At 39.1% G+C, this 25,484-nt stretch overlaps 1 protein-coding gene across 4 annotated transcripts; it reads right to left on the bottom strand.

Moving 5' to 3' along the window:
* Positions 1 to 12,609: 12,609 nt before the first annotated feature.
* Positions 12,610 to 25,266, bottom strand: LOC113339821. Of its 4 annotated transcripts, none has more exons than XR_003355145.1 (12): positions 25,049 to 25,266; positions 20,101 to 23,478; positions 19,853 to 19,984; positions 19,285 to 19,528; positions 17,160 to 18,602; positions 16,602 to 16,834; positions 16,387 to 16,522; positions 16,014 to 16,194; positions 15,598 to 15,927; positions 14,779 to 15,470; positions 13,588 to 14,377; positions 12,610 to 13,092 (listed from the first exon to the last, which is right to left on the bottom strand). XR_003355145.1 is itself a non-coding variant. In XM_026585041.1 (12 exons), exons 2-11 carry the CDS (start codon positions 23,274 to 23,276, stop codon positions 13,640 to 13,642), a joined length of 7,305 nt encoding a protein of 2,434 aa, XP_026440826.1. In that variant the 5' UTR covers positions 23,277 to 23,478; positions 25,049 to 25,266; the 3' UTR covers positions 12,610 to 13,094; positions 13,591 to 13,639. The 4 variants fall into 4 exon arrangements, 3 of the variants coding, with proteins under 3 accessions (XP_026440826.1, XP_026440827.1, XP_026440828.1); XM_026585041.1 differs by having other exon boundaries at positions 12,610 to 13,094; positions 13,591 to 14,377; XM_026585042.1 differs by having other exon boundaries at positions 12,610 to 13,094; positions 13,591 to 14,377; positions 14,779 to 15,467.
* Between the last annotated feature and the right edge of the window lie 218 nt (positions 25,267 to 25,484).

Raw genomic sequence — 25,484 nt, 5'->3', positions numbered from 1 at the left:
AAATACCCAAAGAACGTAAAAAAGAACAAAGAAAAAAAATAAATCTAAAAAAATTCTACCTAAACACAAATCCCCGGCAGCGGCGCCAAAATGATTAATGGTTTTCTGTGGTTGTAGTAATGAGGTTCAAACTCTCGGACTTGTGAAGGATAATTTTTTAGATTTAAAAATATATACAAAAATACTAACAATGGTGCAAGAGGTACTGGGGCTTAGGATTCGGCCAAATTCATTTCTTAAGGTTCAAATAATAATTCTCTTATCAATAATAGCTCGAAAAATATATTAAATATATTGACTCTAATTTATTGCCAAGATAGATTCTCAAAATATTAGGTGTAAATGTTAAGCATGGGACATCAAATCATCTAAGCTAAGCATGACCCATCAAATCAAATCACAACTAATTAATTTAAATCATAATTTCAATTAAAATTAATGCAAAAGTCATGAAAAGAATTAAATATAATTACCCAAGTGTGAAATAAGGTTTCCTCCATCGCCCCAGTGTTGGGGTTTAGATCCTCATATTAATCATAATCTCAAAATACATGTATAAAGCTCAAAAGTTGATTAAAGGGAGTAAAACAATTGAACAGAAAAATTGCAACAGAACTGTTGCAAAGGCGCTATTCAACTGTTACAAGAAGAATGATAATATGAAGTGCTGTTACAAGACCCAAACTACGACCCACACTACTGGTGTGCGTGGTAAACACTGTTGAAGAACGACTGTCTATGCAATTCCGTTCTTCATGTTCTTCATCTTCATCACGAACAGCAGCAGCAGCAGAGAGAATTCGTGATTCTTCCTCTGCAGCTTCCTCTCTTCTCCTCCCAACTCTCGACACCCTCTCTAGGATACCTCAGCAACTATTTATAACCCAACAACACCGAAATATCTCGCCATAACTTCATATAATCCTCCATTACTCGGCATTGATGAAGAAAATATTCTCGGATATATTTCTTTCAAATTTCGCTCTTCACGCGTATATTTCCTTCCTGGATACTCTAAACACGTTCCACAATGTTGATCGAGCCCTCAGATACGTTCAAAACGTCTCCAATCCCGTGAATAACTTCCTCCTGTACGTGAGAAACACATTTTCCCTGTTTTCAATTCGTGAATTAACTAGCCAATTCTGGGCTAAACGAACACCCACACTAGCTTACTTATGTCATATCACAAGTTTCCACCAAACTTCAGCGATTGAATCGCACAAAATCACGTCCAAATGTCCGATCAAAATTCTGCCAGTTCTCATGCATGTTTTCCCGCCAAAATTCGGTTTTTGAAATGAAGAAGATGGTGTCGCCCTATCCAAACTGGGGGTCCCTTTAGCAATTGGGGTGGAAATAGTAATTTTTCTGGATTCCTCTGCTACATTTCTGGGACGTTTCCGGTGCATTTCTGGGGTGTCTCCGGTGCCTTTTAGTAATTTTCTCCGGGGTGTAAAACACTACTTTTTGAGCCCATTTCGCCTCAAGGGCTTATTTCTCTAAAATTTCCTACAAAGACATAAAATAGCACAATAAAGACAAAATCGAGCACTAACAATACATACAATTGAGACATATTAGACACATAAATGCGTCTATCAGGTCTTTACCTTCGTCCATCTCTGGTAGTCATGCTGTTTTTCGTCCTTCGATGATGACTTCTTCGCAGTTATCCAATGGTAAGTCTGATAGGAAATCTGCTAATACTTGTGACTTCTGAGAGTGCTGTAATTCATGGATGATATTGAACTGATCTAGGTGGGTATTCCATTTTGCAATTCTGCCTACTTTTCCTGCGTTTTTAAGGACTGCTTCTAGCGGAGCTTTGCATGGGACGCGGACGTAGTGAGTCAGAAAGTAAGTTCTGAGTTTCAGGGTTGTCCATACTAACGCCAAGATGAGCTTCTCAATCTTCGTGTAGTTTCTTTCTGCTTCGTTCAGAGTCTTGCTGATGTAATAGATGGGATGCTCTATCTTCGTGTTGGTTTTAACCAATACTGCGCTGACTGCATCTTCTGTTGCTGCTATGTATAGTGCCAACACTTCATCAGGGTCTGGTTTTTGTAATATGGGGATCCCACCCAGGTATTCCTTGATATTTCGAAAAGCTTCCTCGCACTCTGTCGTCCATTCGAATTTGCTTCCTTTTTTGAGAATGTTAAAAAAGTGCTTACATCTGTCCGAGGACCTGGATATGAACCTCCCCAGCGCAGCCAGCGAACCATTGAGCTTCTGAACCTCTTTTAAATTCTTTGGGGATGGCATTCTTACGATGGCTTCAATTTTAGCAGGATCGACTTCAATGCCCCTCTTCGTCACCAAATATCCGAGGAACTTTGCGGAAGTGACACCAAAAGTGCACTTCTCGGGGTTTACCTTCATATTGTGCACTGTCATTGCTTGGAAAATATCTTTTAGGTCTTGGTGATGATCTTTGCGCAGCTTGCTTTTAACGAGCATATCATCCACATATACTTCCAGCGTACGTCCAATCCATGGTTTGAAAATTGCATCCACCATTCTTTGGTAGGTTGCCCCTGCGTTTCGCAATCCAAAGGGCATTCTTACGTAGCAATAGAGGTCGTGTGGTGTATAGAATGATGTATGTTGTTGATCTTCTTCTTCTAGGAATAATTGATTGTACCCAGAGTATCCATCCATGAATGACATTTCTTCGTATCCTTCAACTGCCTCAACAAGTTGGTCAATGCTTGGCAGCGGATAGCTATCTTTAGGGCAAGCCTTATTGAGGTTGGTGAAGTCGATGCATATCCTTACTCCGCCATTTTTCTTCGGTACGATGACCATGTTAGAGATCCATGTTGGGTACTTAACTTCTTTGATGAATCCTGCGTCCAGTAGTTTGCGGAGTTCCACTTCAACTACTCGATGGCATTCCAGAGCTACTTTGCGCACCTTCTGCCTAAAAAGGGGGGGGGGGTACCTGGCTTTATTCGAAGTTCGTGATGAACTATCTTTGGGTCAATTCCCGGCATGTCCCCCAATTTCCAAGCAAAGATGTCCGCGTATTCCTTTAGAAGTTTGATTAGCGCGGCTTCTCTTTCTTCATCCATCAAGGTGCCTATTATGATAATCTTCGGATTTCCCTCAATACCTATGTTGATTTCTTTATCTGCTTCGACGGGCGTAAACGTGGGTTTTGGTTCCCCCAAGAGAGGAACATTCTTTGATTGCTATTTGGTGTGCTCTCCGTTTTCTTTTGTCGCGGAGGTACTGGCTTCTGCGCTGCCAGTGGTGCTCACGTTCAGAAGGTTTTTTCCGGAGATTTCTTCCAGATATGCATCTATGGTTATTTCCTTATTTTTGGCTCTTCGGGACTGGTGGTTTTCTTCCCGCTCGTTATTGATCTGACTCTGCGAGGCCTGACATTCCCGCGCAGTTGCTTGGTCTCCTTTAATTTCCATGACTCCCTGGGGTGTTGGGAATCTGAGATATTGATGGTAAGTTGAAGATACTCCTTTGAGCTTGTGAACCCATCTTCTTCCGATGATGGCGTTGTAAGGTGAAGGTACATCTACGACGCTGAATCGAGTGTCCACTTTCATGGGTCCTGCGTCTACTTGTAAGACAATGTCCCCTAGGGGCTTTGTAGCTGCGCCGTTGAATCCGTAGATGGTGTAGTAAGATGACAGCATTTGCTCGTCGCTGAGCTCCATACGTTTGAACGTGTCATAGAACAAGACGTTGACTGAGCTTCCTCCATCGATGAGGATCTTCTTGACATTGCACCCTGCTATTGGGAGTGTGAGGACTAGAGGATCATTATGGTCTTCCATGTCTTCTTCCATATCGTCTGCGTCGAAGGTCACGGGCGCGTCCATCCATTGTTCGTGCTCATTCACCTCTTTCCCATCGATCTTATAAAGCTCACAATAATCTTCGAATTGTTTTCTTAATCTCTTCCCAATCTGGGCGGTTAGGGATGGTCCTTGAATCTCTGAACATGAAATTGTGTTGAGGATGCGGTTGCCTTCTGGTTTATTAGAATCTAGGGATCCTTCTCTGCAACTTTTGACTACTAAATATTTTCCGGCTCTAACCCAATTAAAATAAACAAACTAGAAATCAATTAAAGGGTGTACCTTGATTGGTCTAGCTAGATTACATCAACAACACTAACATCCATCATCATCACATGAATAATTATCTTTTCTACCATGAACACTAACTTCTCCAAGCCTTGTGATCATTCCTCCGCCTCTTACTCTCTTTTTACTGAATTCTCTCACGTCATAAGCAAAATCACAACAAAACTATCTACGTATCATCATCCATCTTTCCCAAATACCATTACTATAAATAATTTCTCTCCATTTCTTTATCATAATATCCTTATATATAAACAAGTGAGAGTGCACATGCGTTGCACGTCGATAACAAACGTCTTTCGCATCCTCCATTTTTGATGCGAACTTGGGTGTTGTTTATTTTTCTCACTTGTCTTTTCTACACTTTCTCGGTCCGTTCAAACGGGCTAAATTAACCATGATATGCTTAAAATACTAAATCCAATTCTTATGCGTTGGATAACCTGTGCAATGATGGCGTCACATTTTTACAAATCACGTCACATTTTACACCTTATTATTTTTATATTTTTTTCCGTCAAAATTTGCCACGTTCGGATAGACCTCCTATTTATTCATTCCACGTGTTCTAAAAAACGGTGCATGTCACACAGGCGTAAACAATGTAACCAACCATGGTGGCAATATTTTGGATCAGAGGCTCACAATTTTCCGCTGGTTTTTCTCTTTTTTGCATTTTTATGTGTTTCCCAAATTTATATTTGTCTCACTGATTACATTTGTATGTATGAAACCCATCGGAATTGTGAGGCTTTCACGTTCTCTGATTGATTTTACAGGATTAATGATGAAGAGATGATGATCTAGTGAACTCCGTATTTGAGTATTATAGTGAAGACCAAATCCGAAATGTTCATCTTCTTCACCTGTAGCTCTGGAATTTCATTTTCTGTTTGGGATTGAGCGAATTTGACCAAGTTGCAACTTACAAAACAATTGGTGGAGGTATTAAATTTGCAAAATCGGCAGAGTTTTTTTTTTATTTTTTGTAGTTTGGAAAAAAAATGAAGAACAAATTGGATTCTCCTCGAACCAATGGAGTTTTGGATGAACTTTGAACATGTATTTGTTCATCTGATTTTCTTTAATTGAAATCCATGATTAATTTTAGCAATAGTATTTAAAAGATTGTGAAATTTCTGAAAATTGATTTTTTTTTTTCTTAATGTTTTGTGCAAGATTGTTAGTCCGGACAAATACCCAATTTCTGATCCCTAACCCAGACCCATCAATGATTATAAGAATTTGTTTGATCTTTGGTTATGGTAGCCTAGTTTCACTGGTGTTGGTGGATAAAGAGAGAGTTTTGTGACTGAGGTGGCGGGTGTGGTGGTGGCGCTGGTTATGCTGATGCTGCTAGTAATGGCGGAGGCGGCGCTAGTAAAAAAAGAGGTTATGTGATAGAGAGGCCATATAAGGAGGAGGTATTTATGTAATAAGAAGGTGAAGTAACCAAGTTGCATAAGATTTAGCGGTGTTGCTGGTGATGATGATAGTGGTGGAGGTGATGATGTTGCTGGTGGCGATGGTAACGATGTGGTGGTGATACTGGAACTGACAGCGAAAAGAAAGAGCTGTATTTTTTTCTATGATAAATTAAGTTTCAATATTCAAATATTAAAGGCATCTATTACTTGGTGCTTAAACATTTACTATGGGATAAACATTTATTACCTAGAGGTCCACTAATTTTAGAGGTACGGTCAACTGAGTCAAATAGTCAAGTCAAGATTCGTCGCTCAACGGTGAAGTCAACGGTAATTTGACTACTTTCTACCCCATCTTTCGGGTCTTGTATCTTCTTCGTTTGACGTCCGACTGACGCGTTTTTGTAGTTTATTTTGGAGATCTATATAGTGATACTAGTTTCTAGATCGCTGGTAGATTAATTTCTTTTAATTAAAATCTACGTTTGCCATAATCGAGTCATTAACGATTTAGTCATTTCTTGATTAGTCCAATAGTGTTGACGTGCTTTCGGGTCGTTATAACGTGGTATTACGATTTTCCCATATTTCAGAAGCATTTCTCTCACTCGCAGAGATTCTTCACTCGAGGGATCTGTGAACAGTTAGGAAAACAAATCGAAGATGGGAAACTCAATCTCGGATTTTCAACTACAACATTCAGATTGGTAAGATTTTCAATTTACTTCTTTGTTTCTTGAAATTTGGGTTTTACATAATTTGAAAAAACTTAATGGTGTTCTGTTTTCTAGCTTTGCTTCTTGTTTGGGTTTGATTTTGATTCGAGTTAATACTTTTCTATGATTGATGTTGAAATTGTTAGTTTTGTTACTGTCTATTACTTGTTACTTGTTAACAATTTTCTAGGGTTTGAAATTTGTTAGGATTGTGGAATTGTGTCCTATATTGTTACTTAAATGAAATTGAAGTTTTTTCATCAATGAAATTAGGGGGTTTTGTTAAAAATGTTGCTGAACAGTTGAGGTCATTGTGATGCAGATGCCTACAAGTTACAATGTCTTCCTAGTAGTCAAGAGCCTAAACGAGGAAGAATCAATTTGGAACTGGAAACATATTTCAGAACTAAGAGTAATTTCATGTTCGCGGAAGTATTTTACAGTGGAGGACACCAAGAAACCATCTTAAGAAGAACTTATGAAGACCTTCAAAATATAGTTGATTATCTTCGTAACAAGCCCATGTGAGTGATTATCCTATCAGTTCAAAGTTGAATTTATTTACCATTTAATGTATTCCGTATAAAGTGATGTTTCTTTTTAGAGATAAGATGACAGGGACCTGTTATTGACGCCGGTGTGTGGAATGATAGTGATCAGGTGATGTATGGAGGGTTGTTCTCGACACTCAGAGCTTTGACAATAACCAGGAGCTTGGAATGGTAGAATATTTCTCTTTATAAATTACAGGTCTGTTTTTTGAATGTACTTATTGTGTTGGAGAATTGCCAATAGTGTGTACCCGTGATGTTGAAACTTGAAATACAGAGGTAGAAAGAACTCAGGATAGGAGATATATTCGTATAAATTTCTCGTTTGAATGGTGAATCTTGATATTAATGTGGTACAAGACTTCAGTTGCTTGAGCAAGTGAAGACTTGCTTAATCTTTTCGTCAAGGGAAAATTGGTGCTAAAAATTCTTCATTTTAGGGCTTGCAAGATGGCTAAGCTTTTTAATAAATCAGTTCATGGCAGCATCTTTTGTTAGTCAAGATGTAGTCGAAAATGCATGTATTCAATTCTAATTTGATAGAAAACTAGTTACTTCGAGGAGCGTTCCTGGTTTCTACATTATTAAACGCTCCCTGGGATCCTTAACTTACTTTCTGTTGTGTTTAGTGAACTCTCCCAAACTATCTCCAAATGCCAAGTGTTTGAGTATCTTACTCTATATACTATACATGCAGAACAGAACGAAAATTTGGTAAATTTAGCAAACTGGGTGCTTGCTCATTTGTCACCAATGTGTACGATGAAGGAAAGATCTTAACTAGTAATTGATTGTTCCCTCATTATGTTGCTGCCATTGCTACTGCCTTCCACCCCAAGATAGTGTGAATATATTCTTTTGAGTTAGAGTTACTCCTTTACTGACCGGGTATCTTCATGAATTTCATTACAGTTGATGATGAATTTTTTATAGCTGATATTCGTTCCCAATCTCTTCTTTTCTGACCCTTATTTTCCAAATAGTATGTTTGCTATCTTGGGGCGTTCAACATGAGTACTGGTAGCTTGTTATGGGAGCTTGTGCAATATGAGTATTGGTAGCTTTTTTTGACAGATAAGTCTCTTCTTTGCAGATATATGTTCTCTTTGTTCTGATATATGTTGAGAGACTTTCCTTCTCTGTAATTTGGGTATGTACTTCGATCTTTTTAGATTATGCAAGAGAGTTGTTGAATTAGAGACTTCGTAATCTTAAATAATACTTTTCTCTCTCCAACTAGATACACAAAGAGTGACATCAAGTCATGTGCTGCATTATCTTACATTGAAGCTCAAGCCAGGATGGATGATAGGTGCTTTAATTTGTTCCCGTTTTCATTAGTTTTTCAAGTTTTTTCTCCCTCATGTTAATGTGTGAATGACCATTTTCATATGCATACTATTCCCATCCTCCTGATGGACTCACTAACTACGAACCTGCGAAATATGAATGCATTAGCGAAGGTATGCTTGTTTAAGTAGTATTTGGTACAGAGTAACATATTTTATTGTTTGAGCTTCGACATCAGGTGTTTTAACGTATCCAGATATGTCTGTGCAGATTATGAGGCTCAGACGTATTGAGAGAGGAGATTTAACTCTTGCTTCTGCATAAGTAAAATTCCAGATTGACACTGAAACTAATGATCCTCTTGATATTCCTTGAGCCATCACTGTTGGCATTATCAAGACTACGACTCCTTGTTTGTGGAAAACACGAACTCACCGGGATTTAAAGTTGAGATTTTCCTTTATCATGTTATCTATAGCTGATTAAATACTCTTCACTTGACAGGCTGATGATTCATACTACAATAAGCTTATTTGTTTACTGACGACTAGATGCACGACTCAGGTGCCTGCACTGGATACCTCTGACCACTAATTTATTATTTCTTTCTTAGTTTTTTTTACTCATTGCCTTCTATTCTTTTAGGATGTTTACTTCTGTAGTGGAGACCTCACCCCTCAAGAATTTATGCATTACGGTCTTGCTGCAGCTCTATGTTTTACTTCCCAAATTTGAATATATGCAGGTCAATTGTGAATGGATTAGAGAACCTGACCTGGTTATGCTTCATTTTCATGCAGATGTCGTTGTCCACACATTGCTTGCTGCAGCTTTGGGGATTTATAAGCTTCCACCAATATTCCAAGATAGACCTCAACTTACTAGAATTGCTGACAGTAAGTACAATTTGCGGACTCACTGATCTCTTGTAGACAAGCGTGCCATACATATAGGATAGTAATTTCCAAATTGTCCGATACAACTGCTTTTACATGACTGAACATTTGGTTTTCTTTGGCCCGAGTCATTTGGTCCTTTGCTCCTTTTTAGCATCAGTTGTTACTAATTTTATGCTTCTTTTCAGATTTTAATTACTGGCATAGGAATGCTAGATCAGATGGTAGGGCGAGCCTCGGTTGAGTTGCATACACACATATATTTTAGGAATCGGTCAATGAGTGACTAAATTGTAAATTTCATCTTGGCAGGCTAACAGATACTGAAGCAAGAATAGTGAAGATAAGATCCAATGGATTTATTATATTTGTTCCCAAGTATGCCTTGTATCTTGTTGCGGCTGTTCTGTAATCATTTACACCTGAAGCCACTAATTGTACTTAACAGATGGTACACCTGTACACCAACTTTATATGAACATCTAATTTGTAGTTTGTATTTGAGAATGAGCTTGAATCTAATATTTAACTGTATGAACTTGATTCTTGAGAATTTATATAAAACTTTGTAAATCTTTTCTTTGCTGAATGAAAGCCGTGGCTTCATTCTGGGCATTTTTATTTTGTTCCTAATTTTTTAGCAACAGTTATTTCTGTTGCGAATAAATAATTTAGCAACGGACCGTTGTGAATCCCGTTGCTGACTAATATTCGCAACGGATCTTATGCCGTTGCGGAAAATTATGTTTTGCAACAGAGATCTCCCTTTGCGACCACAGTCAGCAGCAGTTTTCCGTTGCTAATCCTTAAAAAATGGTGTAGTGAGCACGACACGCTGAGAGAACATGTCATATTATACACACTACACAAAGTGGTGCAAGTATACAATAGTGTTATATGTTTTGGAATGTATTGTTATGCACTTGAATTCAAAACAAACGCGTTACAAAATATATAGTAACGGCATCTGCTACTTTGAAAATCAGTGAAAAATTTATATAAACGACCACTTTTCCAAATTATATTCGTGAATCCTAACTGAGGAGTGAGGAGGGGTCATGCTAAATTCACCCCTTGACCCAGTTGACCAACAGGTCAATAATCCAAACACTAAATCGAACAAACGACACTAAAACGTGACTAGCGACACAAATGGATTTGTAAAACTGCTCTACTTGATGAGGCTCATTCATTTCTTTGTTTATTTGAGTGTAAGTGTAAATGGTATGATCATTCATAACAGTCCATGAGGCAAAGTCTTATGGGCTAGATATCTAGCTGCTAGATTGGACATCCACGTCAGCTTGGGCAACCTCCTAAGTCTTATGGGCTAGATATCTAGCTGCTAGATTGGCCATCCACGTCATTTTTGAGCGCCGAACCATTCGACGTTTTGGTCACTTTTTGAGCGACGAACCAATCGGCGTTTCAATCTCAGCCGTTAGATTTTTGTGATTTTTCTGAGCGCCGAACCATTCAACGTTTTGGTCACTTTTTGAGCGCTGCACCATTCGGCGTTTCAATCTCGCCGATAGCTCGACTGCGAGCAAATGCTAGGAAAGAGAAGTAGCCAGAAAGAGTGTTAACTTTTTTCCCACACTTTTTTCATGATTTGCAACATATTTTGGCCAATCTAGCGGTCCAATCTAGCCCATAGGACTTGGCAACACGTTCATTTCATCGTTCAGTTTCAAAACTCCCTCGCGCATATATATATATGCACTCTACAGATGTTTCCATTTTACATTTGATTTCTTAGATGTTAAAAGAGGGAAGCACCGTCATATTCCAAAGATCGAATAAATAGTTCTTGAGATTGTGGAGGAAACTAAGAATGAACGGAATGTCTTATATCCATGTTTCGCGCACTAATTCAGAAATTCTTTTTGCCACTTATGAATTTATGTTTCCGCCCTTAAAGGAATTGCTTGACATGATCAATGTCAAATATGACAACTTAGCTTCTTAGTTTGATAGAAAATTGTGTTCACGCCGAGGTATATTGATTTGCATAAGAGTTTGTTTTAGTGAAAAATAGAGATTTCATTCAAAAACTTAATCAGTATTTAATGTGTTTTCTGTAGTGTAGATTTGTTCTTTTTTTTTCGGGTTAAAAGAGAGATTTCACTAGAAACAGGAATCTACGACAAGTCCAGCAGTGGTTGAAAAACAAAAAAATAATACAAAATTACGTAAACAGAGTTCCCCAGTTAAACATTAACAACCGGCCAGAGCTGCTATTGGAGTGTTAATCGTGGAAACTGAGAAATGACATTCTATTCCATACCAAACAAAAACCACCCTTCAATCATATGGAGTTTCGCAGTTCTCGTGGAATTAGATAACTCCCGTGACAGCCTCGGAAAAATTGCTCATCAATTTTTGCATTTGAAGAACTTGAGTCTTGACCATGCAAATTCCATCAATATGTCTAGAGATTTGACCTTCATCCTCTCAAGAAAACATATGCACCATCAAAATTGTATTTCGTTACTTAGAATTTGGAAGCTCGTACACTTGTTAGTTTACTTAAGTAAAAGTGTAAATGACATGATTATTCCTAACAACTGGCTTCATTTTTCATTCTTGGAACCTATGTGAATGCCATGAATTTTCTCAACAGTTTGTTCGTTCGGATTCTAGGAATATATGTATGTACAAACATACACTATTTTTCATTTCCTTCAATAGATGGTAAAATTTGGGAAGCACCATACACAAGGCAATCTTAAACAAATGATCCTTTAAGATTTTGGGGAAAACTGGAAACAAACTAAACGCCATACATCCATGTTTTTGTACTAAACAATGGCGTTTGCCATGATCTTTCGAGTGAATGAAGATTATAATTTGTCATGGGGTTTGCCATGACCTTTCAACTCAATGAAGATTATACTTTGTCATGGAGCATGCTCAGTTTTCAAACCATTAGCTTATCACCTCTTCACTTGGTCTATGACAGTTAAAGAAGATTTTCGAGTCTTTAAATTTCAATGATGTAATGGTCAGTTTAGCTGGCTTGTGTATATCTTGATCCCTTTCAGATTCCTGGTATCCTGGTACCAGATTTCTTTTTCTTTTTTATTCTTCTTTTTTTGGCTAAAATCTTTTTCTGGTTAAAATCTTTTTACTCACATTTTCGTTTTTCATAGAAATTTAGAATTCTGCTATGTTCAGTACGTTTTCATTTGAGATTTTCACCCATGTAGTAACAACTCGTGATTTCTCCCGTGAAATCACGGAGAGACTTGGCTTGGTCTAGTGTTTAGCATAAATCATTGCGTCTCGGTTGATTAAATTTAATGGTTAGAAAATCAACATAATTACCCCTGTTCAATGATATAATAATGTTCAAGCATGGGTGTACACACCTTGACTAAATGGAGGACCTTCTTAGATACAAAATTCAAAATAACAACAACAAAAAAAGGTGCCATCGACTTGAGGATCATGCTTAGCTATACCTATGCTAAATGGCATGATCATCTGAAAGAATCATAAGAAAATGGTACTCAAAGCAAAAGCACAATGATCGAACTAATTCTGATGTATTTGTACCGAACTAGGAACCAATTTTGAAGATAATATGGATGCAAAAACTACTGGAGCAAAGTGGGTTGAAGTAAACAACAAAATAGTGCTAGATTTATTCCAAAAAACTATGTATTACATCGATACAGAACCTCAAATTCTTTATAGATATATAGAGAAATGAGACATGAAGACAAAGAAAACTTCTGATATCAATTAAGTAACTCAATACTTACAATACCCGGGCATGAAAATTTGGGGCCACTGGGATGTCAGAACAACAAACAATCGGATAACAAGGTGAAATTCATGTTACCTTTTTCTCGTGGGCGATTTTGTAATACATTCGTCTTTAACACGGAGGCTTAGCATCAACGGGGCAATCCAAACACAGCATCAGAGTCACGCCATTTGCCGACCATGTCCATAGGATTTCTTTTTTTTCGTATCCGTTGCTCATCAGTGAATTGAGCAGCAAATGAACACTTGAAAGCTGTTGGAGAGCATTCTGAGCTTCCTGCTTCGTTACCGTGGTTCCATAACTTCATCAGTAACCTTAAAACTTTTTTACCTGCAAAAATAGTCATATACATTTGAGGAAGCAATTGGAAACATGATATTCAACAAAACTCTAATGGTGCATCAGTCATCTGTATTCAGCTTGTAAAACCCAGGAAAAAAAGGAGTAAAAGGTCTTTTACTAGATTACCTATTATCCGAAACATGAAGGACTGCCGTCGCAATGGAATTCCTCTACAAACAAATTATGGAATTTCTATACAAACAAATTAACAGGGAACTATGAATTTGAACAACTTGGCCTTGTCTCTCTAATTCGAAGGTCTGCTAATACTATTTTTGTTTACACAGAAAGCAGGGCTCCAAGGTAGACACTGCTTTTAGTAATATCTTTTTTCAGTCTTTACTTTCTCATCTTAATATAAATAACGAAAATAAATCATATAGGCAACAAATACATGATAACCGGGTCATCCTAGTTATGTACGAATTCATTCAGTCAGTCGAACATTAGTAATAATTATGTACGCTGATAATAATTCAATTACCTGAAGATTCTTGGAATGATACCCAGACAGTGTCATCAGTATTAGTTTCTCAATCCTGTGTTGACATTCTGCTTGTCGTTGTCTTAGCTACATATATTTGCTTTGTTTTCAAAGCAGTGTAATTCTTATTGTCTACCCTGGATGATTGGTTCCTTCCCTGAAATCCACCCATCCTTCGATGAGACCATTCACCTCCAGAACCTGAACTTGAACTTACTTTTTCTCTCTGATCTAAATTACTATACCCAGATGTGGGATGAAGATACTGTTGATGGGTTGAGTTTTGCTGGTGATGGGTAGAAGATTGATTCTTATGAGCAGAATTCATGCTCTGGTTGTTGCTGCTGTTGTGGACTCCACCATCAACTCCATTATTTCCAGCATTGATTCTTGGTGAGTTCTTTGAGACAATGTTATGGACATTTGCATTACTATTTGTTGAGCAAAACGATGTATGTGATGAACTAAACGCTGTAGTCCTACTGCCATTTAGAACATGAGAGCCTGTGGAGATTGCAGAGTCCACCAACCCAAGTTCATTAGGGAATTGAGCGGCAGTAGTAGCACTATTTGACACAGGAAAATTCCTGCGAGTGTCTTGAGCTGGGGCTACGGAACATGCATCATGAAATCTGTTGACAACTGATTGATCCATACATAATCCGCGACTGAACTGAGGAGGTAAACCACCGTCACCTTGTTGCAACGGCACTGCCAGCGGAACAGAATGAAGATGTGATGCAGGAACATGGGACCAGCGAGCTTGGACTGGCACATCAGTAGGAGGCTGAAAACGAACAAATGTATCATTAATCAGTAGCAGATAATATGAAAATAAGAATATACGCACACCGGCTTCATTCATTATATATGAGCAGATGTTCTAGGAAGAGAACATTAAACAAACATGAAATAAACAGAAGGCACCCTCCCCCTTAACCAAGAGCAGCCAATGAAGGTTGTAAAATGATTGTTTCTGCTCTCACAGTTTCACAGGAATACAATTCAATTCTCATTTTTGGTAAATAGGAATAGAGAGGGATAGGAATATGAAATTCAAAACCCATGGGGTTGGTGGGTTTAGGATTTTCCCTCTTCAGGAATCATGATTCCTGAGAATGAAATTTCCTTCCCACTATCGAAGAACACTGCAAGGGAAACGATCACGTTTTGTGTACAGAACTATACCTGGAACTGAGACATGCCAAACATGGCAAAGGGCGACCCAAGAGGCAAGAGTGGTGACCCAGGGGCCAGATGTGGAATAGGAGTAGGGGTACTCGAAGGATTGCTTTGAGAAGATGCTATACTCAGGTTATTCATGTCTCTCTCACTTGTACCCGTTGTTGAAGGAATAGGATGGTGCTTCCAGTCAGGTTGCTTTCCAGAAGGAATGTATGTAGCACCCATGAAACTTAAACCAAACTGTCCAACTGGTGTGAAATGGTTGTACACAACCATGTGAGGAGGACCTTGGACACCTGGGATTCCTCCAGATGGACCAATGAATGGGCCAGTGAAACCTGCCGGAGGGGCATAGAAGGGATCAACGCCAGAAGGGTATGGTTGCCAGCCTCCCAAAGGCCCAGAACCTGACATACTGCTCTTCTGTGACTGTGAATCAGTGCCAGCAGATTCATCATGAGGAGCGAATGAAAATATCTGTGCTCCTAACATAGGGTTCATCTCGTAGCAAGGGAAATGAGGAGGAGCTCCAGGAAAATGTGAAAGCATTTGGGTGGATGAATTATGCGGACTAGGTAAAGGTGGCCATAAGGACAGGGAGGGAGTTTCCACGGAGAGATCCGCGGGAAGAGCTACGCTGAGGGATTCTTCACCCCTTGGTTGACTTGTCGATTGATGGTTCCCTGATCCACCTGCTGACGATTCAAAATAAAATTTAAATACAATGATGATTAGAAAATTAATCATAGTAAAATATTAATTATAGCTGACAAAAATAAATTTGATTAGTTAGTATGGAATTGTTTGATCTGATTTAACAACCTCCTGAAGCTAAGCTTCCGATGTCGTCATCTTCAAAACCTTGTGTCTCAAATGTTGAGACAGGGGATGCACCAACAATCTCATCACTACCAATAGCAGCAACAGCAACAGCGGAAGCAGCTGCTTCAGCTTCTGCTTCAGCCTCAGGATCATCTAAACGAGCACATGATTTATCAGAACACTGTTCTTTCTCAAAAAATGAGCGATCACTCTCAACTGCAGATAAAGTGCGGTCAACAGAAGAATCTGGCCTAGATGAGTCAGGAGGGCCAAGATCACTTGAAATAGCTCGGCTGCTAGAAGGTAGAATAGTTGGAGATGTCACCGCACCTAATCCAAGTTTAACACTTATCAATTGAAAAGTCAAGGGGTAGACAAATATTATTCGTACCAAATTATAAAAAGTTAGGGCCCACCAAATTGAATTTTCTCCCCAGCAAGAAGGGAGCTGAGAGGGCTTGCTGTGGAAGAATATGATTTTTCCTGTGACAAGATGGATGATGATGGTTTGCTGAGATCACCAATAGAAGGAACATGTGAATCAAACCGTGCTGTGTTCATAGCGTCGTCAAGTTGTGTCTGGGTTAAAGTCAAGACCTGAAAAGGAATGAATAAGTGCCAAAAAATACATATGTGAAATAGATGAAGGAAATGTTTATTTTCATGTTAATATAAGGATTAGCAAACTCAAAATAAATTTATGGCTAAAAAGAACTTCAAAAGTGCCCAGGTTAAGATTTTTGCAAGACTAAATGTATCAGCAAAAAACATAAGAAAAGAGTCACATACCTGCTGATTAATTCGGGCACTACCCCAAGAGCCCAAATATGCTGGCATCGCAATGCTCTTATTAGACAATGATGAGCCAGGAGCAAGGTTAGTTCCATTGTTTGATATTCCAGGAACGGAGTTCTTCTTGAGAGGTCTGTAGAAAAATGCAAGAGAGGTTAAAATCAATTAAAAAAACTTCATAACGAAGTAGGGTCATACATCCATATACATACTTAATAGAGTGAGCCCTCGTGACAGCATTATGAGCAGGGGTCCCAATAGGAGCCAGGGGTTGTGAAGCTATAGCATTTTTAAATGCAGGTACCACTTCAACATTGGAGGTGCCATCAGAAAGAGAAGTAGAAGGAACACTGCTGGCTGCTTCGGCGACCAATGGTGTTGATGGTTTATTTGAATACACTGGAGCTCTAGGATTTTGTGATGCATAACTAGGTTTACGAGATGCCTACAACACAATACCAGATAACAAAATAATTTTAGTAGTCACTTGAGTGAAATAGTGAATGATAGAGAAAAACATAGTAAATAAGTAAACACCTGTTAGAGCTTGTAATTATATAGAAATCTTATATAGACAGGTTTATAGACAGAAAAACATTGAGAGAAATTTTAATAAACAATGACAATGTTGAGTAACTTGAAACTTGAGATAACGGGTAAAAACAGTTGTTTGGAATGTGTTAACAATGGAGTGCAGAACATTGCTCTGAACCCTAAAATGTCACCGTAAATATAAGATGGAGAAATGGAGTATAAATGAAATGCAGTACCTTTGCTATCCGAGATTTAGCCTTAATTTCCCTTTCCCTCTGTTTTCGTCGATCAATCAGCATCTGCCTCTTAGACCTCACTTCAATGAAATCATCTTCATCACTCGGAGCTTCTATTCCGGTTTGTCTAAAAATACGCACAATACCACTTTGCATAGGAGCATCAAAATCCTCCACTGAACTGCTATTCCTTTTAGGGTTTCCTTCTCCACTGTCCAATACATTGAGTGAAGAGGTCAGCCTCTTTGCGGTAGACTCTTTACCAGGTTGTTTCCCTGTTTTGCTTTCTGAGTCAGCAACACATGAGCCACTTGAATCAAAATTTAAACCTGCAGATTCAACTAGATGCTTTGATTGTTTATTGTACCCGAATTCCTTCTTAACCACCCCATTTCTCCCAGAATATCCTGACATCCTACCACTGAAATTCAACCTTTCATCCATCCCAGAGTTTTCAGAAGATCCAACGCTTTCTGTATGCCTCTTCTCAACATTTTCTCTTACCCTAAACTCCGTAAGTTGAAATTTTTGACGAGGCCTTTTATGAAACCCACTAAAATCTGAGTGACGATCTTCAGAAACCGGGAATGAAGGTCTTGATCCAGAGTTCTTGACTGTATATACAAACCTCTTCCCTCTGCCATTAGATATTGGGCCTGGATCCCTTGGCACAAACTGAGATTTGGTAGATTCAGCTTGCACTTGACCTTGTGATTCATTAATGTTAGGTGCATATCTACTGTTCTTCTTCACAGCCATATCATGTTGCCTCTGATCTTGAACTAGGGATTTGGATCTGCTCTCACTGTTGGCTAAAATGGAGTTCTGCACCTGATTATGAGAAGTCAAAACTTCATTCTCTTGGTCTTGTCGACTTGCTAACACAGCCACCTCCCTAGGTTTACTATCCTGAGATATATTTGAGAGCTTCGGCACACCAGGTTGGTCATTAAACATCACAGATGACTCTGGTTGGTGGATTTCGGACACCTGGCTTCCTGGAATATTTACAGCACTCTCCTGGTTTTGATTAAAAGAATAATGGGTGGGGACGGGGGGCTGAACAAAAGCCACTGACTGAGGAGCTAAAGGCAATATTCCTTGGGACATGGGAGACGCATACCTTAGCTGACCAAATTGGAAGAAAGGAGGTTGGGAAGGGTGCATGTGAGTTACAGTTGAGCCCACCTGAGGATTTATGTGTACAGGCATCTGAATAGGACCAACCTGTATGGCTGGAACTGGAGATGGTATCAAAGATGGACCCGAAAAAAGGCCAAATTGAAGGTTCATTGGTACTTCACCCTGACTATCACCAGATGAAACTGCTGGCATCATAGGCTGGACATGGATTTGTCCCTCCTTTATCTTTTCAGTAAAATGCTTTTTCAAATTCTCATCAGATGTACTGAAATTCAAATTTTTAACAAATAGAGACCGTGACTGCACAAAACGAACAAAAAGATGTCACCACTCACCAATCAAAATATATGATGGAATGAAATAGGTCAAGTAAGTTCATTATTTAGTCAAAAAAGCATCAATCATTGAGAACTTAAAAAACTAAAAGGAAATAACGAAATGTAAGCAGAAAAGTCAAATGTAAAGCACAAATTATAACACTACAATCTATAACTTGCTGTGTAAATCCATTTCTGTTATGTGGAGATTTTGTGGCAGTTAGCCTAATGAGCCACTTAAACCACATGGAATGCAATTAAAATTAGGAATAAAATATCCAACTTTGGAGATATGTTAGGTAGCCAGATAGGTTTTGTTGAGAGACTGTCTCCTAAAGATTGCATAAGAATTTCACAAATCAATCGTGAGATTCTGGCCTTTTCATTGCTAGATTAGTACAATCACGAAATATTACATGAGCTCTAAGAAATGCAATTAACAGTAGTACTAATATATCCATTTTGGAGAATTGTAAAGTTGCCGGATAGGATTTTATCAGAAACTGTCTCCTAAAGATTGCATAAGAATCTCATAAACCTATCGTGAGACTCTGGCCTCTTCATTGCTATTTAGGAAATGTAACCTGAGGTCTGGGAAAGCAGTCCTCACAACAGTACAACTCAAAAGTGTATAGTAATTCATAAAATCATAAGAAATAACAAACCTCCACTCTATCAGGATCAGATATTGCTTCCATCCCTTGCTCAATAGTTGCTCTCTTCACATTGTTTTCACCAACCATGCCATACTTCTGTGCATCAGCCTCTGATGTTGAATTTGGAGAGAGGATACTTCCAGGTGCCCTTTCCAAATACAATGAAGCATCTGTAACAGTGCTCTGCTGTTTTGCTGGCAGAATATGCAATAACTGTCCTTGGAATATTGAATTGTCTAACTCTTCAAATGCCCTGAAATGACAAGTTAGATTGATAAGAAACTGTAGAAGAAAAAGAACCGCATTCAAAGAAATTATGATCTGCAGATCCCCAGTTATGAGCACTATAGTAGTATGAGTAGCAAGTACGAGTGAAGATCGTCTGCATCTTTGTGTAAAAATAATTGGAAATGATTCACCAAGTAGTGGTTAGACCTATGCACAATATGACTATTTAGTATATTCTTTCTTAGATTATGCATTTTGCATCCCGGAACTAAAAATATAACACAACTCAGAAAATAACCAATTGAAAAATAACAGGTGAAAGATGTTTAACTGAATCCAAATACAGTACCTAACTGCAAATTCTGGAAGTTTAAAGAGAACATAAGCAACTCCTTTTGATCGATTGGTATCTCTATCAACAACAAGATGCACCTCCGAGATATCACCAAATTTACCAAAAATCTCTGCCAGATCTTCCTCACTATTCGGTCATCAGTACAAAAATATCATTCAGAAGGAAGAACCAAAAACATAATTTACAGGACACTCAAACAGGTAAATAGAAAGTGAAGAAGGCCGAATGAAAGGCGAACATACCTTGCAGTGTATGGAAGATTGCAAACAAAGAGACGCCTCGTCTCAAGAATCCGTTTTTTAGCATCATCTAAGATTGCAGAAGGGTTATCAGGCTCAACTATGTCACTATTAGATATTCCTGAAGGACCTTCCTCCTCTTCCAGCTGGACTGTTGGAGATGAGAGGAAACCACTAGCCAACTCTTCATCATCGCCTTCTTGGACTTCATCTTCTTTGAGGTAACCATCATCCTCATCATATTCTTCTTGCTCCTGCAACTCTTCATCATTCTCGATAGCCCACTCTTCATCTTCAGCAGGAGAAACATTTTCTGAGTTATTTGTGTTTCTATCCACAGCTACTGAAAAGTCATGCTCATTCTCTGACAACGAAAATTCTTCACCTTTTGCAGCAGTTTGTAACACAGGAGAATCCCCAGAGTCCTCTAGGTCATCATCAGAGAGATGAATAGGTGAATGAGGCGGGCTAGAAACACAGAGCGAGGATTGAGAGTCACACCTCGAAGATATAGCCTTTTCAACTTTCTGCTCTTGGAGGATGGTCTCAGACTGTACATTTGGAAGACTCGCTTCATTTTCTGTTGATGGATGATGGTACCTCATCTCATTATCCAAAGATGCAGAAGAGCTAGGGTTTTCCATGTCACCTCTGATGTTTTTATGAATGGAAGCCAGTGACGGTGGTGGAGGAACCCGAGGCTGCCTCACAGAATGTCTTGACCTTGAATATGAAAAAAACCCATCTGCTTCAAAGTTCTGATACAGCCTCTCTGGGTAAGGAGAGTGCAGACTACCACCAGGACGTCCTTGCCCCCAGCCTATATCACCAAACTTATCCGTTGTGTTATCGTAATATTCAGCATCAATCTCTGAGTTTCTGCTATAATGATCCATCTCACCTCCAAAGTTCCATTTGTGCCCTCTCAAATGAGGGAAATCATCTAATTGGTGAGGTTCCGAGAACCCTCCTTTTGAAGATGACCTCATGCCTGATACGACTCCAGAACTGTCATATATGTCCTTTCTGGAAACTGCTCGTCCGGCACCAAATGTATCACGTCTTGGACCTCGGTTGTCATTGTCCTGATCATGCAGCATGAAGCTGGAGCTGTTTCCATGTTCAAACACATCCCTCCTCCATGCATTTCCAGGTTTTGCTCTATCAGAAAATACCGAATCTCCGCCTCTTGTATAAGGAGGCCTAGAACCCATCTCTACAGATCTACTCAGATTGGAGGAATCAGAAGATGCAGAATTGGTGATTCTTTCGACCATCCTCTCACCATCTTCCCAGTCTACCACATCTGTCACCATGGAGACATCTCTTTCCATAGCCAATCCAAACATTTTGTCATCTCTGACAGCAGCACCAGTAGAAAAATTGTCATCCTTCACTTCAGATTGTCTCCTTGCAATCCTGGCCTCCAACTCCAAAAGCTTTTTCCTGGCAGCCTCTTTCCTCCTCTCTTCCTCCATATGCATTCTTCGTTTTTCTTCTTCTCTTGCAGTCTTCTGCTCTTCTGCCCTTCGTATGGCCTCCAACCGTTCTTGTTCTGCTCTCCACGCAACTTCTCTGGCTTCTTCTTCAAGCCTTCTCCGACGTTCTATCACTTCCCTCGCAAAACGTTCCCTATCCTCCTCCTCTTTTCGGGCAAGCTCCACTGCTCTGGTTTGTTCATCAAGGATTTGTTGCCTCTCTTGCTCTTGCATCTTTTGAACTCTCTCGAGTTCAGCCTCAAATGATTCTCTAACAGGGTCATGGAAATCAGCCTGTTTTGAAGTATCTTTCTTCCTCTTGAACACCCCTACAAGACCTCCAGTGATTGGATCTCTCCCATCAAGACCAGGCCCGCTGATGATATCTTTCAGAAATGGATCCTCCAGGTATTGTTTCACACTGCTCGGACGCTTTTCTTTAACAAAATTAAAAACTGGATCGTTCACAGCAGGAACCCTAGTTCCCAAAGAAAATGATGTCTTTGGGACTAAGCTTTTGGGGAAGAAGTCACCTCTGTAACGGTCGGACTGATCAATACTGTATCGATCCCGTGCATTGTAACCACCACCTCTGCCACTAGATGTTCTTACATCTCTGTTGTAAGTGCTTCCTCTCCCTTCAGAAAGATTAGGAACCGATGCTCGAGGCATCACACCAACCCTCGGAAAATCAAAGTCATTACCCCAAGATGATTCATTCCTAGAGTACCCACGATCTCTTTCTCTGGTATTTTGATCTCTTTCTCTATCCGAAATACCATGACCAGTGTCCCTTTCATCGTCAGCCCAATCAGATGTGTGTTTTAATTGGGCAAGTGGTAGAGGACCAGGAAAGTATGTATCTGGTTTCCTTGATTTTTCAACAGTGTCAGAGCTACTCAACCCAGAACCCGCAACCGGACTCTCATCAGAGCTGCGACTAGGTCGAGAAGATTGAAACTGTGGGCGCATGTGATTTGAAGTCCCCGAATAAGAACTATCCTTCTGCTGATCAAATGCTTCCTTCGTCACTCTCTGCTTCTGCCTATGCTGTGAAACATTAAGTTGTTTCTGAATAACACCAGACGCAGACGACAAAGTAGCTTCCAATGACGGGAAATCTTCACCTTTCAGTACCATAGCTTTATCCACTACTGGAGAAGGCCGCGATGAATGAACTACAGGTGCCCCAAGTGTGCCCGACCTTGCTGACGGAGGCATATAAACACTTCCACTAGCTCTTCCTGATGTCACATCAGATGATGAATATGAAGATAAATCATTGCTACCATTAGCAATCTGGCAATCTCCTACTAATTTAGCATGGTGATCATCACCAGCATCTTTCTCATGAAAAGTCGGAGGAGCAAGTTTCGACCAACCCATACCTGAGGAAGTAGGTCTTGATCCAGAACCAATATTACCTGAACCAACTGCACCACTAACAGAAGCCGAAGAATCAAAACCTTCATGTTCCTTTCTCAATGAAGGCAAATTCATGGGGGGTGGAACGGAAAGTTTAGGTCCAGTTTTTTGAACACCCATAATGGAACTCTGGTGTCTAGATAAAACAACCATCCCACTACCAACTCCACGACTACCTGATCTTGGTCTATTTCCTCCATATGAATTCGAAGGTTGCCCATAAGATTTATTCAAATTTACAGATACAAACTTACTCCCAACACCAGGATTAGCCATCTCACTACTAAACACATTAATTGTTCTTTCCCGAAGCAAATGCTGATCTCAACCACAAAATGAAACCCAACCCTAATTTTTCTTATCAGCTTCACTACAGCAACAGTCGACAAATTCTTCCCAATATACTGTAAATTTTGCAGCTACCACAGCAATGAGTCACCCAAGTTAACAAAAATAACTTCCCGAAGTTTATTGGAACCTATTCAAATAACAGTCTTTCATCGATTAGAATTGTGGTAAATTGATAATCCCTTTAACTTAATTTTATAGAAGAGATGTTAACAACATTTGTACAGCTTTATCATTTAGTTCATTAATTTCTTGTCTGGTGTTTTCGTTCATATACAACGACATTTGTACAACTTAACTAGAGATGACAACCGCAGAAATTCCTTGGCAAGAGATGTTATCAAAGAGTTATATAGACCAACGATATGATTACAGTGCCCATGAACCAAAAAATTAAAAAATAACAACAATTGGACAACTTTCAGACTATCTATCATTTGCAATGAAAAATATTCGAGTCACGCCCACTGTACTTATTTCATAGACTATCTATCGTTTGGATTTAAGTAATCTAGAAACATACTGAGAGGAACTTCGTTGTGTATGTATCACTTCATGTAGCATCAAAACCAGTTAAAGTGAGGTTGTCTACATAGGTCATAAAGATAACAAGGAAAGCAATAACAACATATCAAATTCTTAGCATACAACTTAGTTTTGGAGGACTCGGACTAATTCTTCTAGAACTCACAAAAATTTGAAATTAAAGTTAAGCTAACAACATACGAAGTGATACTGACGAACTGTTAAGATTAAAATTCAAAGATGCAACCCCTCATTCTAGTATTCATGTACTGTCTTTTAAGTAGTGGGTAGTAGGTTCATATATTTGCATTTCCCATTGTGGCAAGGGAATTCGCTTAATCTGCACTCTGCAGGAATTCACTTTATCGGCCAGGGTTCACAGTTACTAATAACGCAATCCAATTAAAAATCGCTACATCAAGATTCCAAGATAAGATAGAACAGTAATTCTCCCTAAGCTCAGATTTATGTACGAAAGTTCTCCTACCCTGTAATTTGATAACCATGAAGCATCGTGAAATTTCTAACAGCAAGACAAAGTCTCTATGATGCCCCTGCATCACTCTATCACACGCCCTATCTTGAAATGCACGACAAACAACAACAAGGGTTAAAAATGGTTACACTCCTAGAGAAATGGCCAAACCTCGTCCCTAATGGTAGGATCAACACCCAGCATCCACAACGAGGAGTGAGAACTAAGCGCAACAATATCAACACCAGAAAGATCAGCATCAAGGAAGCTTGAAGCAATGCACTCTTTAAGAAACCATACCGTATGGAAGAACTTAAGTGAGCTTGTCGCTGTAAATTTCTTATGCCACTCACTACTAGCCTATTTGCTAGCAATTTAACCTACTGTTTTCTAGTTCCACTAAAGTTACAACTCACAGTATTGGCATTAACACTACCACCACTACCCAATAAGTCTAATTAAAGAGTTCCACTGCAAACATTTATGTTGTCTTTCACATTTACACTTAAAGAAAATGTGCCAACTGAAAAAATTATAGAGAATTCATGAAATCATTTATTTACATTCAATGGCTTCACTAACAATATACTCAGCGAGGCAATTTCACAAACATCGAATGAGAAATTTTCACAAAACAAACATTCATCATCATAGATACTGATCAAACAAACCTAAACAAAACAAAAAATGGAAAAATTACCTGAGTTTGGAGTTTGAATCTAGGGTTTTGAGGTGGCTTTTATCACTAATCGAATACGAATAAAAATCTCTAGGGTTTGAAGAGATATCAGAGGAGAAGATGCGGGGATGGATCGACGAAATCTAATTTAGGGGTTTCACTGTTTTTTTCTTCTTTCTCTCACTCAAAACACGAAATTGGGAATTAAGGACAAACCCGACACTCTCGAAAATGATTTTTCCCATATGTACAACGTTTTTTTTCTGAATTCGAGCATTTGTCACCTAACCCGCATTTTATTTTCTGAATTCGAGCATTTGTCACCTAACCCGCAAAGCCGAACCTATCGGATGCACACAGGCCCGGTTTCAGAAAATAATCCAATACTGTGTGGTTGGGTTGTAAGCTAAATCAGAATCGATCAGTGAGTTCGAAACTAGTCGGTACCAAAAGTAGG

Source organism: Papaver somniferum, unplaced genomic scaffold (genome assembly GCF_003573695.1).
Source record: "Papaver somniferum cultivar HN1 unplaced genomic scaffold, ASM357369v1 unplaced-scaffold_21, whole genome shotgun sequence".
Lineage (NCBI taxonomy): Eukaryota > Viridiplantae > Streptophyta > Magnoliopsida > Ranunculales > Papaveraceae > Papaver > Papaver somniferum.
This window is presented reverse-complemented; position numbering and strand designations above follow the sequence as displayed.